At 48.9% G+C, this 17,500-nt stretch overlaps 1 protein-coding gene across 1 annotated transcript in view; it reads left to right on the top strand.

The window, feature by feature from the left end:
- Nucleotides 1-17,500, top strand: part of LOC106594351 (armadillo-like helical domain-containing protein 3) — a 65,238-nt gene that overhangs the window by 43,453 nt on the left and 4,285 nt on the right. The window contains exon 25 of the mRNA XM_082966685.1: nt 15,171-15,287. Within this exon, the coding sequence (XP_082822811.1) occupies nt 15,171-15,287 (117 nt within the window). The remainder of the gene's footprint in view (nt 1-15,170; nt 15,288-17,500) is intronic.

Below are 17,500 nucleotides of genomic sequence, written 5' to 3'. Positions count from 1 at the left end.
GCAGCGTGTAGTGGGACTGACCCTTACCCAGCCTTCTGACTGAGGGAAATGGGACGTGAGTGGGCGTGCGAGGGGATGGTTTGTTGGTGCAGGAGAGGACAGGTGTGTTCATTAGCCTTTGCTAGCCTGTCTGATTGAGCCAGGTGGTGCTGCAGTAGAGACAGCCTACAGATGGTCACTCACTCACTCACTCACTCACTCACTCACTCACTCACTCACTCACTCACTCACTCACTCACTCACTCACTCACTCACTCACTGTCTGTCTGTCACACCACCTCCTCTCTTTCCATCTCCTTTTTATGGCTCCGCTTCCTTCCTCCCTTTCCTCCTCTCTCTTCTCCCTCTCCTCCCTCTCTCTCCTCCTCTCGCTCTCTTCTCTCTCTTCTCCCTCTCCTCTGGCTCTCTCCTCCTCTCGCTCTCTCCTCTCTCTCTCTCCTCTCTCTCTCTCTTCTCCTCCTCTTCTCCTCTCTCTTCTCTCTTCTCTCCTCTCTCTTCTCTCTCTCTCTTCTCTCTCTCTCTTCTCTCTCTCTCTTCTCTCTTCTCCCTCTCTCTTCTCCCTCTCCTCTCTCTTCTCCCTCTCCTCCTCTCTTCTGTTCTTCTCTTCCCTCTCTCCTTCTCTCTCTTCTCCCTCTCCGTCTCTCTCTTCTCCCTCTCCGTCTCTCTCTCTCTTCTCCCTCCCCTCTCTCTCCTCTCCTCCTCTCTCTCCCTTCTCCCCTCCTCTCTCTCTTCTCCCTCTCCTCCTCTCTCTTCTGTTCTCCTCTCTCCCTATTCTCTTCTCCTCTCTCTTTCTCCCTCTCCGTCTCTCTCTTCTCCCTCTCCGTCTCTCTTTCTCCCTCTCCGTCTCTCTCTTTCTCCCTCTCCGTCTCTCTCTTTCTCCCTCTCCGTCTCTCTCTCTTCTCCCTCTCCTCTCTCTCTCTTCTCCCTCTCCTCCTCTCTCTTCTCCTTTCCTCCTCTCTCTCTTCTCCCTTTCCTCCTCTCTCTTCTCCCTTTCCTCCTCTCCTCTTCTCCCTTTCCTCCTCTCTCTCTTCTCCCTTTCCTCCTCTCTCTCTTCTCCCTTTCCTCCTCTCTCTCTTCTCCCTTTCCTCCTCTCTCTCTTCTCCCTTTCCTCCTCTCTCTCTTCTCCCTTTCCTCTCTCTCTCTTCTCCCTTTCCTCCTCTCTCTTCTCCCTTTCCTCCTCTCTCTTCTCCTCTCCTTTCTCTCTCTCTTCTCCCTCTCCTGTCTCTCTCTCTCTCCCTCTCCTTCTCTCTCTCTTCTCCCTTCTCCTCTCTCTTCTCCCTTTCTCCTCTTCCTCTCCCTTCCTCTCTCTCTTCTCCCTTTCCTCCTCTCTCTTCTCCCTTTCCTCCTCTCTCTTCTCCCTTTCCTCCTCTCTCTTCTCCTCTCTCTTCTCTCTTCTCTCTCTCTCTTCTCTCTTCTCCCTCTCTCTTCTCCCTCTCTCTCTCTCCCTCTCTCTTCTCCTCTCCTCTCCTCCTCTCTTCTGTCTTCTCTTCCCTCTCTCCTTCTCTCTCTCCTCTCCTCCTCTCTCTCCCCTCTCCACTCTCTCCCTCTTCTCCCTCTCCTCCTCTCTCTTCTGTTCTCCTCTCTCCCTATTCTCTTCTCCTCTCTCTTCTCCCTCTCCGTCTCTCTTCTCCCTCTCCGTCTCTCTCTTTCTCCCTCTCCTCCTCTCTCTCTCTCCTCCCTCTCCGTCTCTCTCTTTCTCCCTCTCCTCCTCTCTCTCTCTTCTTCCCTCTCCTCTCTCTCTCCTCTCCCTCTCCTCCCTCTCTCTTCTCCCTCTCCTCCTCTCTCTTCTCCCTCTCCTCCTGTCTCTTTTCTCCCTTTCCTCCTCTCTCTCTTCTCCCTTTCCTCCTCTCTCTCTTCTCCCTTTCCTCCTCTCTCTCTTCTCCCTTTCCTCCTCTCTCTCTTCTCCCTTTCCTCCTCTCTCTCTCCCTCTCCTGTCTCTCTCTCTTCTCCCTCTCCTGTCTCTCTCTCTTCTCCCTCTCCTGTCTCTCTCTCTTCTCCCTTGCCTCCCTCTCTCTTCTCCCTCTCCGTCCTCTCTCTTTCTCCCTCTCCTCCTCTCTCTCCTCTCCCTTTCCTCTCTCTCTCTTCTCCCTTTCCTCCTCTCTCTCTTCTCCCTCTCCTCCTCTCTCTCTCCTCCCTCTCTCTCTTCTCCCTCTCCTCTCTCTCTTCTCCCTCTCCTCCTCTCTCTTTTCTCCCTCCTCCTCTCTCTCTTCTCCCTTTCCTCCTCTCTCTCTTCTCCCTTCCTCCTCTCTCTCTCCCTTTCCTCCTCTCTCTCTTCTCCTTCCTCCTCTCTCTCTTCTCCCTTTCCTCCTCTCTCTCTTCTCCCTCCTCCTCTCTCTTCTCCCTCTCCTGCTCTCTCTCTTCTCCCTCTCCGTCTCTCTCTCTTCTCCCTCTCCTGTCTCTCTTCTCTTCTCCTGTCTCTCTCTCTTCTCCCTTTCCTCTCTCTCTCTCCCTTTCCTCCTCTCTCTTCTCCCTTTCCTCCTCTCTCTTCTCCCTTTCCTCCTCTCTCTTCTCCCTTTCCTCCTCTCTCTCTCTCCCTTTCCTCCTCTCTCTCTTCTCCCTTTCCTCCTCTCTCTCTTCTCCCTTTCCTCCTCTCTCTCTTCTCCCTTTCCTCCTCTCTCTCTTCTCCCTTTCCTCCTCTCTCTCTTCTCCCTTCCTCCTCTCTCTCTTCTCCCTTCCTCCTCTCTCTCTTCTCCCTTCCTCCTCTCTCTCTTCTCCCTTCTCCTCCTCTCTCTCTTCTCCCTTTCCTCCTCTCTCTCTTCTCCCTCTCCTCTCTCTCTTCTCCTCTCCTCTCTCCCTCTCCTCTCTCTCTTCTCCCTCTCCTCCTCTCTTCTCCCTCCCTCTCTCTCTTCTCCCTTCCTCTCTCTCTCTTCTCCTTTCCTCCTCTCTCTCTTCTCCCTCTCCTCCTCTCTCTCTTCTCCCTCTCCTCCTCTCTCTCTTCTCCCTCTCCTCCTCCTCTCTCTCTTCTCCTCTCTCTTCTCTCTTCTCTCTCTCTCTCTCTCTTCTCCCTCTCTCTTCTCCCTCTCTCCTCCCTCTCTCTTCCCTCTCCTCCTCTCTCTCTCTTCTCCCTCTCCTCGTCTCTCTCTCTCTCCCTCTCCTCCTCTCTCTCTCTCCTCCCTCTCCTCTCTCTCTCTCTTCTCCCTCTCCTCCTCTCTCTCTTCTCCCTCTCCTCTCTCTCTCTCCTCTCGTCTCTCTCTTCTCCTCTCCTCTCTCTCTTCTCCTCTCCTCCTCTCTTCTCCCTTTCCTCCGTCTCTCTCTTCTCCCTCTCCGCCTCTCTCTTCTGTTCTCCTCTCTCCCTATTCTCTTCTCCTCTCTCTTTCTCCCTCTCCGTCTCTCTTTCTCCCTCTCCGTCTCCCTCTCCTCCTCTCTCTCTCTTCTCCCTCTCCGTCTCTCTCTCTTCTCCCTCTCCTCCTCTCTCTCTCTTCTCCCTCTCCTCCTCTCTCTTCTCCCTCTCCTCCTCTCTCTCTTCTCCCTTTCCTCCTCTCTCTCTTCTCCCTTTCCTCCTCTCTCTCTTCTCCCTTTCCTCCTCTCTCTCTTCTCCCTTCCTCCTCCTCTCTCTTCTCCCTCTCCTGCCTCTCTCTCTTCTCCCTCTCCTGTCTCTCTCTCTTCTCCCTCTCCTGTCTCTCTCTCTTCTCCCTCTCCTGTCTCTCTCTCTTCTCCCTTTCCTCCTCTCTCTTCTCCCTTTCCTCCTCTCTCTTCTCCCTTTCCTCCTCTCTCTTCTCCCTTTCCTCCTCTCTCTTCTCCCTTTCCTCCTCTCTCTTCTCCCTTTCCTCCTCTCTCTTCTCCCTTTCCTCCTCTCTCTCTTCTCCCTTTCCTCCTCTCTCTCTTCTCCCTTTCCTCCTCTCTCTCTTCTCCCTTTCCTCCTCTCTCTCTTCTCCCTTTCCTCCTCTCTCTCTTCTCCCTTTCCTCCTCTCTCTCTTCTCCCTTTCCTCCTCTCTCTCTTCTCCCTTTCCTCCTCTCTCTCTTCTCCCTCTCCTCCTCCTCTCTCTTCTCCCTCTCCTCTCTCTCTCTCTTCTCCCTCTCCTCTCTCTCTCTCTTCTCCCTCTCCTCTCTCTCTCTCTTCTCCCTCTCCTCTCTCCCTTCTCCCTCTCCTTCTCCCTCTTCTCCCTCCTCTCTCTCTTCTCCCTTTCCTCCTCTCTCTCTTCTCCCTTTCCTCCTCTCTCTCTTCTCCCTCTCCTCCTCTCTCTTCTTCTCCCTCTCTCTCTCTCTTCTCCCTCCTCTCTCTCTCTCCTCCTCTCTCTTCTCTCTCTCCTCTCTCTCTTCTCCCTCTCCTCTCTCCTCTCTTCTCCTCTCCCTCTCTCCTCTTCTCCCTCTCCTCTCTCTCTCCCTCTCCTCCTCTCTCTCTTCTCCCTCTCCTCCTCTCTCTTCTCTTCTCCCTCTCCTCCTCTCTCTCTCTTCTCCCTCTCCTCCTCTCTCTCTCTTCTCCCTCTCCTGTCTCTCTCTCTTCTCCCTCTCCTCCTCTCTCTCTCTTCTCCCTCTCCGTCTCTCTCTTTCTCCCTCTCCTCCTCTCTCTCTCTTCTCCCTCTCCTCTCTCTCTTTCTCCCTCTCCTCTCTCTCTTCTCCCTCTCCTCTCTCTCTCTTCTCCCTCTCCTCCTCTCTCTTCTCCCTTTCCTCCTCTCTCTCTCTCCCTTTCCTCCTCTCTCTCTTCTCCCTTCCTCCTCTCTCTCTCTCCCTTCCTCCTCTCTCTCTCTCCCTCTCCTCTCCTTCTCCCTTTCCTCCTCTCTCTTCTCCCTTCCTCCTCTCTCTCTTCTCCCTCTCTCTTCTCCTCTCTCTTCTCCCTCTCCTTCCTCTCTCTTCTCCCTTCTCCTTCCCTCTCTCTTCTCCCTCTCCTCTCTCTCTCTTCTCCCTTTCCTCTCTCTCTCTTCTCCCTTTCCTCCTCTCTCTTCTGTTCTCCCTCTCTCCCTTTCCTCTCTCTCTCTCCCTTTCCTCCTCTCTCTCGTCTCCCTTTCCTCCTCTCTCTCTTCTCCCTTCCTCCTCCTCTCTCTTCTCCCTTTCCTCCTCTCTCTTTCTCCCTTTCCTCCTCTCTCTCTTCTCCCTTTCTCCTCTCTCTCTTCTCCCTTTCCTCCTCTCTCTCTTCTCCCTTTCCTCCTCTCTCTCTTCTCCCTTTCCTCCTCTCTCTCTTCTCCCTTTCCTCCTCTCTCTCTTCTCCCTTTCCTCCTCTCTCTTCTCCCTCTCCTGTCTCTCTCTCTTCTCCCTCTCCTGTCTCTCTCTCTTCTCCCTCTCCTGTCTCTCTCTCTTCTCCCTCTCCTGTCTCTCTCTCTTCTCCCTTTCCTCCTCTCTCTTCTCCCTTTCCTCCTCTCTCTCTTCTCCCTTTCCTCCTCTCTCTCTTCTCCCTCTCCTCCTCTCTCTCTTCTCCCTCTCCTCCTCTCTCTTCTCACTCCTCTCTCTCTTCTCACACCTCTCTCTCTTCTCACTCCTCTCTCTCTTCTCACTCTCCTGTCTCTCTCTTCTCACTCTCCTCCTCTCTCGCTCTTCTCCCTCTCCGTCTCTCTTTCTCCCTCTCCTCCTCTCTCTCTCCTCCCTCTCCTCCTCTCTCTTTCTTCTCCCTCTCCTCCTCTCTCTCTCTTCTCCCTCTCCTCCTCTCTCTCTCTTCTCCCTCTCCTCCTCTCTCTCTCTTCTCCCTCTCCACCTCTCTCTCTCTTCTCCCTCTCCTCCTCTCTCTCTCTTCTCCCTCTCCTCCTCTCTCTCTTCCTCCCTCTCTCTCTTCTCCCTCTCCTCTCTCCCTTTTCCCCTCTCCTCTCTCCCTCTTCTCCTCTCCTCTCTCTCTTCTCCCTTTCCTCCTCTCTCTTCTCCTCTCTCTCCTCTCTCGTCCCTCTCCCTCTCTCTTCTCCCTCTCTCTTCTCCCTCTCTCTTCTCCCTCTCCTCTCCTCCTCTCTTCTGTTCTTCTCTTCCCTCTCTCCTTCTCTCTCTCCTCTCCTCCTCTCTCTCTTCTCCCTCTCCTCCTCTCTCTTCTGTTCTCCTCTCTCCCTATTCTCTCTCCTCTCTCTTTCTCCCTCTCCGTCTCTCTTTCTCCCTCTCCGTCTCCCTCTCCTCCTCTCTCTCTCTTCTCCCTCTCCGTCTCTCTCTTCTCCCTCTCCTCCTCTCTCTCTCTCTCTCCTCTCTCTCTTCTCTCTCCTCTCTCTCTTCTCACTCTCCTGTCTCTCTCTTCTCCCTCTCCTCCTCTCTCGCTCTTCTCCCTTTCCTCCGTCTCTCTCTTCTCCCTCTCCTCCTCTCTCTCTTCTCCTCTCCTCCTCTCTCTCTCTTCTCCCTCTCCTCGTCTCTCTCTCTTCTCCCTCTCCTCGTCTCTCTCTCTTCTCCCTCTCCTCGTCTCTCTCTCTTCTCCCTCTCCTCCTCTCTCTCTTCTCCCTCTCCTCCTCTCTCTCTTCTCCCTCTCCTCCTCTCTCTTCTCCCTCTCCTCCTCTCTCTTCTCCCTCTCCTCCTCTCTCTTCTCCCTCTCCTCCTCTCTCTTCTCCCTTTCCTCCTCTCTCTCTTCTCCCTCTCCTCCTCTCTCTTCTGTTCTCCTCTCTCCCTATTCTCTCCTCCTCTCTCTTTCTCCCTCTCCGTCTCTCTTTCTCCCTCTCCGTCTCCCTCTCCTCCTCTCTCTCTCTTCTCCATCTCCGTCTCTCTCTTTCTCCCTCTCCTCCTCTCTCTCTCTTCTCCTCTCCTCTCTCTCTTCTCCCTTTCCTCCTCTCTCTCTTCTCCCTTTCCTCCTCTCTCTCTCTCCCTTTCCTCCTCTCTCTCTTCTCCATTTCCTCCTCTCTCTCTTCTCCCTTTCCTCCTCTCTCTTCTCCTCTCCTGTCTCTCTCTCTTCTCCCTTCCTGTCTCTCTCTCTTCTCCCTCTCCTGTCTCTCTCTCTTCTCCCTCTCCTGTCTCTCTCTCTTCTCCCTTTCCTCCTCTCTCTTCTCCCTTTCCTCCTCTCTCTTCTCCCTTTCCTCCTCTCTCTTCTCCCTTTCCTCCTCTCTCTTCTCCCTTTCCTCCTCTCTCTTCTCCCTTTCCTCCTCTCTCTTCTCCCTTTCCTCCTCTCTCTCTTCTCCCTTTCCTCCTCTCTCTCTTCTCCCTTTCCTCCTCTCTCTCTTCTCCCTTTCCTCTCTCTCTCTTCTCCCTTTCCTCCTCTCTCTCTTCTCCCTTTCCTCCTCTCTCTCTTCTCCCTTTCCTCCTCTCTCTCTTCTCCCTTTCCTCCTCTCTCTCTTCTCCCTTTCCTCCTCTCTCTCTTCTCCCTCTCCTCCTCTCTCTTCTCACTCTCCTTTCTCCCTCTCCTCCTCTCTCTCTTCTCCCTCTCCTCTCTCTCTTCTCCCTCTCCTCTCTCCCTTTTCCCCTCTCCTCTCTCCCTCTTCTCCTCTCCTCTCTCTCTTCTCCCTTTCCTCCTCTCTCTCTTCTCCCTCTCCTCCTCTCTCTCTTCTCCCTCTCCTCCTCCTCTCTCTCTTCTCCTCTCTCTCTCTCTTCTCTCTCTCTCTTCTCTCTCTCCCTCTCTCTTCTCCCTCTCTCTTCTCCCTCTCTCTTCTCCCTCTCCTCTCCTCCTCTCTTCTGTTCTTCTCTTCCCTCTCTCCTTCTCTCTCTCCTCTCCTCCTCTCTCTCCCTTCTCCACTCCTCTCTCTCTTCTCCCTCTCCTCCTCTCTCTTCTGTTCTCCTCTCTCCCTATTCTCTTCTCCTCTCTCTTTCTCCCTCTCCGTCTCTCTTTCTCCCTCTCCGTCTCTCTCTTTCTCCCTCTCCTCCTCTCTCTCTCTTCTCCCTCTCCGTCTCTCTCTTTCTCCCTCTCCTCCTCTCTCTCTCTTCTCCCTCTCCTCTCTCTCTCTTCTCCCTCTCCTCCTCTCTCTTCTCCCTCTCCTCCTCTCTCTTCTCCCTCTCCTCCTCTCTCTTTTCTCCCTTTCCTCCTCTCTCTCTTCTCCCTTTCCTCCTCTCTCTCTTCTCCCTTTCCTCCTCTCTCTCTTCTCCCTTTCCTCCTCTCTCTCTTCTCCCTTTCCTCCTCTCTCTTCTCCCTCTCCTGTCTCTCTCTCTTCTCCCTCTCCTGTCTCTCTCTCTTCTCCCTCTCCTGTCTCTCTCTCTTCTCCCTTTCCTCCCTCTCTCTTCTCCCTTTCCTCCTCTCTCTTCTCCCTTTCCTCCTCTCTCTTCTCCCTTTCCTCCTCTCTCTCTTCTCCCTTTCCTCCTCTCTCTTCTCCCTTTCCTCCTCTCTCTCTTCTCCCTTTCCTCCTCTCTCTCTTCTCCCTTTCCTCCTCTCTCTCTCTTCTCCCTTTCCTCCTCTCTCTTCTCCCTTTCCTCCTCTCTCTCTTCTCCCTTTCCTCCTCTCTCTCTTCTCCCTTTCCTCCTCTCTCTCTTCTCCCTCTCCTCCTCTCTCTCTTCTCCCTCTCCTCCTCCTCTCTCTCTTCTCCCTCTCCTCCTCCTCTCTCTTCTCCCTCTCCTGTCTCTCTCTCTTCTCCCTCTCCTGTCTCTCTCTCTTCTCCCTCTCCTGTCTCTCTCTCTCTCCCTCTCCTGTCTCTCTCTCTTCTCCCTCTCCTGTCTCTCTCTCTTATCCCTTTCCTCCTCTCTCTTCTCCCTTTCCTCCTCTCTCTCTTCTCCCTTTCCTCCTCTCTCTCTTCTCCCTCTCCTCCTCTCTCTCTTCTCCCTCTCCTCCTCTCTCTTCTCACTCCTCTCTCTCTCTCACTCCTCTCTCTCTTCTCACTCCTCTCTCTCTTCTCACTCTCCTGTCTCTCTCTTCTCACTCTCCTCCTCTCTCGCTCTTCTCCCTCTCCGTCTCTCTTTCTCCCTCTCCTCCTCTCTCTCTCCTCCCTCTCCTCCTCTCTCTTTCTTCTCCCTCTCCTCCTCTCTCTCTCTTCTCCCTCTCCTCCTCTCTCTCTCTTCTCCCTCTCCTCCTCTCTCTCTCTTCTCCCTCTCCTCCCTCTCTCTCTTCTCCCTCTCCTCCTCTCTCTCTTCTCCCTCTCCTCTCTCTCTTCTCCCTCTCCTCTCTCTCTTCTCCTCTCCTCTCTCTCTTCTCCTCTCCTCCTCTCTTCTCCCTTTCCTCCTCTCTCTCTTCTCCCTTTCCTCCTCTCTCTCTCCTCTCTCTTCTCCCTCTCCTCTCTCTCTTCTCCCTCTCCTCTCTCTCTTCTCCTCTCCTCTCTCTCTTCTCCTCTCCTCCTCTCTTCTCCCTTTCCTCCTCTCTCTCTTCTCCCTTTCCTCCTCTCTCTCTCCTCTCTCTTCTCCCTCTCCTCCTCCTCTCTCTCTTCTCCCTCTCCTCCTCTCTCTCTCTTCTCCCTCTCCGTCTCTCTCTTTCTCCCTCTCCTCCTCTCTCTCTCTTCTCCCTCTCCTCTCTCTCTTCTCCCTTTCCTCCTCTCTCTCTTCTCCCTTTCCTCCTCTCTCTCTTCTCCCTTTCCTCCTCTCTCTCTTCTCCATTTCCTCCTCTCTCTCTTCTCCCTTTCCTCCTCTCTCTTCTCCCTCTCCTGTCTCTCTCTCTTCTCCCTCTCCTGTCTCTCTCTCTTCTCCCTCTCCTGTCTCTCTCTCTTCTCCCTCTCCTGTCTCTCTCTCTTCTCCCTTTCCTCCTCTCTCTTCTCCCTTTCCTCCTTCTCCCTTTCCTACAGCTTCACTGTAATAGACATCCCTATATCTCATCCTACACACACACACACACACACACACACACACACACACACACACACACACACACACACACACACACACACACACACACAGTGAGCTCCAAAAGTATTGGGACAGTGACAAATGTTTTGTCTCTGTACTTCAGCACTTTGGATTTAAAATGACACAATGACTACGAGTCTTACAGAACTCTACATGCAGGGTTTCAATGGGGTGTTGTCCTACAGAACTCTACATGCAGGGTTTCAATGGGGTGTTGTCCTACAGAACTCTACATGCAGGGTTTCAATGGGGTGTTGTCCTACAGAACTCTACATGCAGGGTTTCAATGGGGTGTTGTCTTACAGAACTCTACATGCAGGGTTTCAATGAGGTGTTGTCTTACAGAACTCTACATGCAGGGTTTCAATGGGGTGTTGTCTTACAGAACTCTACATGCAGGGTTTCAATGGGGTGTTGTCTTACAGAACTCTACATGCAGGGTTTCAATGGGGTGTTGTCTTACAGAACTCTACATGCAGGGTTTCAATGGGGTGTTTGTCCCATTTGGTGAAATCTTGTTTTGCAAGTGGACCCCACACCTCGCTGCCACAAAGTGCAATTGGTTCAATGACACATTCAATTAGGCCGGACAAAGTTGAATTGCTGTTTAACAGATGCCCCGCCTCACTTTTCTCCACAACCTGAAAAAATAAATCAAATCAGATCTGATATTTTTTGGCCAGTAAATGCGGTTCTTTGATTATAATGCAGTGTCCGATCTCCCTTGAGGCTCTCCCAGGTTGATGCCCAACAGACCAGATCAGACTCCGATCACCCACTGGGATCATGTTCCAGCCTCGGATTGGACAGTGAAACGCGCGCGCCCACCAACATGCGACGTGCAGATGTTTCATTTCTCTCTCATGCCGTCATGGCTGAAGCCGGCGCTAATTCCTACTATTTATGTGTCCGGGTTAAACGTGGGACGTCCCTCATTATAAACAAACAGTCGGTTAAATCCATGGTTTTAACGTCATTTTCAGTTCTATTACAAGTGATTTAACAGACGAAACAACAATGTGATTGAACCAGTTGACTGGCCAGAGATCAGGACATTCATCAGCGAAGACGCAGTGCAAGCCGATGGTATTTTGGACGACCAAATTGAAGTCAAAATGATTGATGAATTCGAAGTGTGTCAGCTGTGTGGTGATTTGCGATTCATAACTAACATTTTACCGGTACTACCTAGTCGTAGGCCAACCGATAACACCACGACGGAATGGGTTTGAAGTGATGATGCGCCGCCGAGAACAGCTAGCTTGTCCAGCGGCACGCCAGAGGCACGTACACACAGTGCAGATCAGCTGCTCGTTGGCAGCCAGACGAGACAATCGAAGGAGGATGCGCTGAGCAAAGGAACTGGGCTCCAATTTAGTCACGCTTTCTCTATATAGATTGATGCATCTATTTGTGCATGTTATGAACATTTATTTTCATTTGAATGATGGTAGGTTATACTCTGGCTGGATTTATGTTTTTTTTTCCCAATGCTACCTTAATTTGTCAGACCTAACTTGATTGACCCTGTTTCTAGAAGGCCTAGTCTGTGAGAGGCCTAATCATATTTGGATGAATATTTTGTTAAAGCTTCGGCTACAGCGATGCATCCAGGTAATGAACTCATTATTATGCATCAGCATTTTCATTCGATTACAATTATTTGTCAATCATTGTTGAATTTGTTAGGCTTTACAATTCATTCGATTAATGAACTGATAATACATTCATTCCTTGCTATTTTTGAATATGATAGAATATTGTATTCTATAATACATTCTATGTGAATAATGTTCATTAATGTTAATTTATGTATTAATAATAGTAATCTGAAAATCAGTCTGAAAGGTAATATTTCTCCTGTTGTTCATGTCCATATAGCCTAGGACAATGTGGTAAAGTACTGTTATTCCTTATCCACTGAGTCAATTCCTCACGCTGCTGTTTCCAACGTCTTATCATCGACTCATTAAGACCAAGCTCCCGTGCAGCAGCTCTATTTCCTTTTCCAACAGCCAGATCAATCGCCTTCAACTTGAAAGCTGCATCATATGCATTTCTCCGTGTCTTTGCCATGATGAGGGTGACAAAATGACTACTGTAGTCAGAATGATGGGACGTTTGAGAGCGCTCGATTTAATCTAAACAGTAAACAAAAAAGTTGTTTGACCTTAACCCGTTCGGCAATTTCATTGGTCTAATGAAAGCTTCATGCCGGCAAAAAACTGAGCACGTCACAGAATGTGTTTTTTTGGAGAAAAAAAAATTGAAAGCGGGAAAAATCCATATATTAGCCGCGTCATTGTTTAAGCCGCGAGGTTCAAAGCGCGGGAAAAAAGTTGCGGCTTATAGTCCGGAAATTACGGTAATCAATTTTGTCGGTCCTAAGTAATTGTAGTAGTATTAAGTGTACTCTATATATTTTGTACCAATTGAGAACTTTGGTCCAATTCCCCGAGATCTGGATCTTCTCTGGAAAATCATTATTTTAGTCTTTTTGGGGTTTACTGCCAGAGCCCAGGTCTCACATTGCAACCCTGGTGAAGGCCCCAACCCCATTTAAACAATTCTGTTCTTTTCTTGCCAATTTTAATGCTGCACGTATTGCCAGTATACATTGATTTAATTATGTCATATGTTTTACCCTCTACACCACTTTCAATAACTTTGTAGAACAGTCCTGTATGCCAAATAGAATCAAATTATTTTTGGAAGTTGATAAAACAAGCGTACGTTTTGGTATTATTTTGGAGGACACGTTTATCTATCAGGGGTCTCTCCGTCTCCCTCTCTCTCTCTTTTTGTCTCTCCCTCCCTCTCTCCATCTCTCTCTCTGTCTCCCTCCCTCTCCCATTAGAATAAACACATGCTTCTTATCTCCCTCCCTCTCTCCATAATAGGATCACACACACACACACACGCACGCACGCACGCGCGCGCAACCACACACACACTCCATTAATATCAGTGTTGTCATTATAGGGAGAGAAGTGAAGAGAGACTGAGATAGAGATGGAGAGAGAGAGGTACTGTAGATGAATATTTCAGTAGTTTACCATCAGACGTAGAAGTAAAAACAACAGCACTTTCCCTGGTGGTAACATTTATCAGGACAAAGGAGAAGAAACATGTCTATTGCTCCAGTCCCGGTTTCACATTTCATGTCTCTGGGAGAATCAAGACTCACGTTTTTCACTGTGTGTTTCAAATTGTTTTTGTGTTTTTGCAAACTGGGTTGTGTGTGTGCGTGAGTGTAAGGAAACTGCGTTGTGTGTTTGTGTGCTTCCGTGTGTTTAATATTTTTTTGCGTGTGTTTGTTGAGTGCCTCTCTCCTCTCAACATGATAAAGGGGTTTGTTCATGCGTCTTTGTGCGTTCTTCACAGCTGGCTGAAAACATGTTGTTCCTTGTAAAATAACTATTTTGGTTCTCTGTGCGTGTGAGAGAGAGAGAGATGTGTGTGTGTGAGAGAGAGAGATGTGTGTGTGAGAGAGAGAGATGTGTGTGTGAGAGAGAGAGATGTGTGTGAGAGAGAGAGATGTGTGAGAGAGAGAGATGTGTGAGAGAGAGAGAGATGTGTGAGAGAGAGAGATGTGTGAGAGAGAGATGTGTGAGAGAGAGAGAGAGATGTGTGTGTGTGTGAGAGAGAGATGTGTGTGAGAGAGAGAGATGTGTGTGAGAGAGAGAGATGTGTGTGAGAGAGAGAGAGATTTGTGAGAGAGAGAGAGAGAGAGATTTGTGAGAGAGAGAGATTTGTGAGAGAGAGAGATTTGTGAGAGAGAGAGAGAGATTTGTGAGAGAGAGAGAGAGAGAGAGAGAGATTTGTGAGAGAGAGAGATTTGTGAGAGAGAGAGATTTGTGAGAGAGAGAGATTTGTGAGAGAGAGAGATTTGTGAGAGAGAGAGATTTGTGAGAGAGAGAGATTTGTGAAAGAGAGAGAGATGTGTGTGCGTGAGAGAGAGAGAGATGTGTGTGTGAGAGAGAGAGATGTGTGTGAGAGAGAGAGATGTGTGTGAGAGAGAGAGATGTGTGTGAGAGAGAGAGATGTGTGTGAGAGAGAGAGATGTGTGTGAGAGAGAGAGATGTGTGTGAGAGAGAGAGATGTGTGAGAGAGAGAGAGATGTGTGAGAGAGAGATGTGTGAGAGAGAGAGAGAGATGTGTGTGAGAGAGAGATGTGAGAGAGATGTGTGTGAGAGAGAGAGAGATGTGTGTGTGAGAGAGAGAGAGAGAGAGAGAGAGAGAGATGTGTGAGAGAGAGATGTGTGTGAGAGAGAGAGAGATGTGTGTGAGAGAGAGAGAGAGAGGTGAGAGAGAGAGAGGTGTGAGAGAGAGAGATGTGTGTGAGAGAGAGAGATGTGTGTGAGAGAGAGAGAGGTGTGAGAGAGAGATGTGTGTGAGAGAGAGAGATGTGTGTGAGAGAGAGAGATGTGTGTGAGAGAGAGAGATGTGTGTGAGAGAGAGATGTGTGAGAGAGAGAGATGTGTGTGTGAGAGATGTGTGTGTGTGAGAGAGAGAGAGAGAGAGAGAGAGGTGTGTGAGAGAGAGATGTGTGTGTGTGTGAGAGAGAGAGATGTGTGTGAGAGAGAGATGTGTGAGAGAGAGAGATGTGTGTGTGAGAGATGTGTGTGTGTGAGAGAGAGAGAGAGAGAGAGAGAGGTGTGTGAGAGAGAGATGTGTGTGTGAGAGAGAGAGAGATGTGTGAGACAGAGAGATGTCTGATGTGTGTGAGAGAGAGATGTGTGTGAGAGAGAGATGAGAGAGATGTGTGACAGCGAGAGAGATGTGTGACAGCGAGAGAGATGTGTGACAGCGAGAGAGATGTGAGACAGAGAGAGAGATGTGAGACAGAGAGAGAAATGTGTGAGAGAGAGATGTGAGACAGAGATGTGAGACAGAGAGAGAGAGAGATGTGTGGAGAACCAGTGGATAATTGTTCCAGACATCCTCTCCTCTTCTCTCTTAGAGAGAGAATTCTCCTCTATTCAAGTTTACTGTATCATCTATTCCCCTTACTTGTTTGAAAGGACAGACATATCACTGTTAAACTAGTGCAGCAGAGAGGAGAGGACAGACAGATCACTGTTAAACTAGTGCAGCAGAGAGGGGAGGACAGACAGATCACTGTTAAACTAATATGATAATTAACAGGAGACAGCAGGGTAGCCTCTCTCTGCTCTCCATCCTTCTCTCTCCTTCTTTCTCAAATTCAAGCTGCTTTATTGGTATGAAAAACATTGCGGCAATATTGCCATGCAGCAATGTATACAATATATATTGTAATAAAATAATATATATTGTAATAAAATCTCTCGCTCCTCTCTCATTTCCTCTTCCCATCTCTCCCCCCCTCTCTTCCCCTCTTTCTCCCCCTCTCTCTCGCCCATCTCTCTCCTCCATTGTCTCTTCATCTCTCTCTCTCCCTTGTTTCCTCTTCCCATCTCTCTCCTCCCCCTCTATCTTCCTCTTTTTCTCCCCTCTCTCTTTCCCTACCGTTCTCTCTCTCTTCCCCTCTTCCCATCTCTCTCCTCCATATCTCATCTCTCTCTTCATCTATTTCAAAATGTCCCCCCCCCCTCCCCCTGTAGGTATTGGAGGTGGTTCGGTCCAACTATGACACGTTGACCCTGAAGCTGCAGGATGGTCTGGACCAGTTTGAGAGATACTCTGAACAACCCAAGGAGGCTGCCTTCTTTAAAGACCTGGTGAGAGGGAACAGTATAAACACACACACACACAGTACATGGGACATGATACATGCTTGTATTGGTCAAGTTGGTGTCTCACTCATAGTCCTGCACAGTTAGTTGAATTCACATCAAATCGTCAAAAATATTGACATATTTTGAAAGGCCACTGTAGCATCAGTTTTTGTAGTTGACTCTGTTTGTCGTCTCCCTGACCTCTTGTGACTGCTTCCCTCACACCAAGCCCCGCCCCCTGTCAATCAAGCAGCACAGTTCTTCCTCGCTGTTACCTTCACTGTTAGTTTGCTGTTCTGTTGGGTTCACTGTTAGTTTGCTGTTCTGTTGGGTTCACTGTTAGTTTGCTGTTCTGTTGGGTTCACTATTAGTTTGCTGTTCTGTTGGGTTCACTATTAGTTTGCTGTTCTGTTGGGTTCACTGTTAGTTTGCTGTTCTGTTGGGTTCACTATTAGTTTGCTGTTCTGTTGGGTTCACTATTAGTTTGCTGTTCTGTTGGGTTCACTATTAGTTTGCTGTTCTGTTGGGTTCACTATTAGTTTGCTGTTCTGTTGGGTTCACTATTAGTTTGCTGTTCTGTTGGGTTCACTATTAGTTTGCTGTTCTGTTGGGTTCACTATTAGTTTGCTGTTCTGTTGGGTTCACTATTAGTTTGCTGTTCTGTTAGGTTCACTAGTTAGTTTGCTGTTCTGTTGGGTTCACTATTAGTTTGCTGTTCTGTTGGGTTCACTGTTAGTTTGCTGTTCTGTTGGGTTCACTATTAGTTTGCTGTTCTGTTGGGTTCACTGTTAGTTTGCTGTTCTGTTGGGTTCACTATTAGTTTGCTGTTCTGTTGGGTTCACTATTAGTTTGCTGTTCTGTTGGGTTCACTATTAGTTTGCTGTTCTGTTGGGTTCACTATTAGTTTGCTGTTCTGTTGGGTTCACTATTAGTTTGCTGTTCTGTTGGGTTCACTATTAGTTTGCTGTTCTGTTGGGTTCACTATTAGTTTGCTGTTCTGTTGGGTTCACTGTTAGTTTGCTGTTCTGTTGGGTTCACTGTTAGTTTGCTGTTCTGTTGGGTTCACTGTTAGTTTGCTGTTCTGTTGGGTTCACTGTTAGTTTGCTGTTCTGTTGGGTTCACTGTTAGTTTGCTGTTCTGTTGGGTTCACTGTTAGTTTGCTGTTCTGTTGGGTTCACTGTTAGTTTGCTGTTCTGTTGGGTTCACTATTAGTTTGCTGTTCTGTTGGGTTCACTATTAGTTTGCTGTTCTGTTGGGTTCACTGTTAGTTTGCTGTTCTGTTGGGTTCACTGTTAGTTTGCTGTTCTGTTGGGTTCACTATTAGTTTGCTGTTCTGTTGGGTTCACTATTAGTTTGCTGTTCTGTTGGGTTCACTATTAGTTTGCTGTTCTGTTGGGTTCACTATTAGTTTGCTGTTCTGTTAGGTTCACTGTTAGTTTGCTGTTCTGTTGGGTTCACTATTAGTTTGCTGTTCTGTTGGGTTCACTATTAGTTTGCTGTTCTGTTGGGTTCACTGTTAGTTTGCTGTTCTGTTGGGTTCACTATTAGTTTGCTGTTCTGTTGGGTTCACTATTAGTTTGCTGTTCTGTTGGGTTCACTATTAGTTTGCTGTTCTGTTGGGTTCACTATTAGTTTGCTGTTCTGTTGGGTTCACTATTAGTTTGCTGTTCTGTTGGGTTCACTATTAGTTTGCTGTTCTGTTGGGTTCACTATTAGTTTGCTGTTCTGTTGGGTTCACTATTAGTTTGCTGTTCTGTTGGGTTCACTATTAGTTTGCTGTTCTGTTGGGTTCACTGTTAGTTTGCTGTTCTGTTGGGTTCACTATTAGTTTGCTGTTCTGTTGGGTTCACTGTTAGTTTGCTGTTCTGTTGGGTTCACTGTTAGTTTGCTGTTCTGTTGGGTTCACTATTAGTTTGCTGTTCTGTTGGGTTCACTATTAGTTTGCTGTTCTGTTGGGTTCACTATTAGTTTGCTGTTCTGTTGGGTTCACTGTTAGTTTGCTGTTCTGTTGGGTTCACTATTAGTTTGCTGTTCTGTTGGGTTCACTATTAGTTTGCTGTTCTGTTGGGTTCACTGTTAGTTTGCTGTTCTGTTGGGTTCACTGTTAGTTTGCTGTTCTGTTGGGTTCACTGTTAGTTTGCTGTTCTGTTGGGTTCACTATTAGTTTGCTGTTCTGTTGGGTTCACTGTTAGTTTGCTGTTCTGTTGGGTTCACTA

Source organism: Salmo salar, chromosome 02 (genome assembly GCF_965601325.2).
Source record: "Salmo salar chromosome 02, fSalSal1, whole genome shotgun sequence".
Classification (NCBI taxonomy): Eukaryota; Metazoa; Chordata; class Actinopteri; order Salmoniformes; family Salmonidae; genus Salmo; species Salmo salar.
This window is presented reverse-complemented; position numbering and strand designations above follow the sequence as displayed.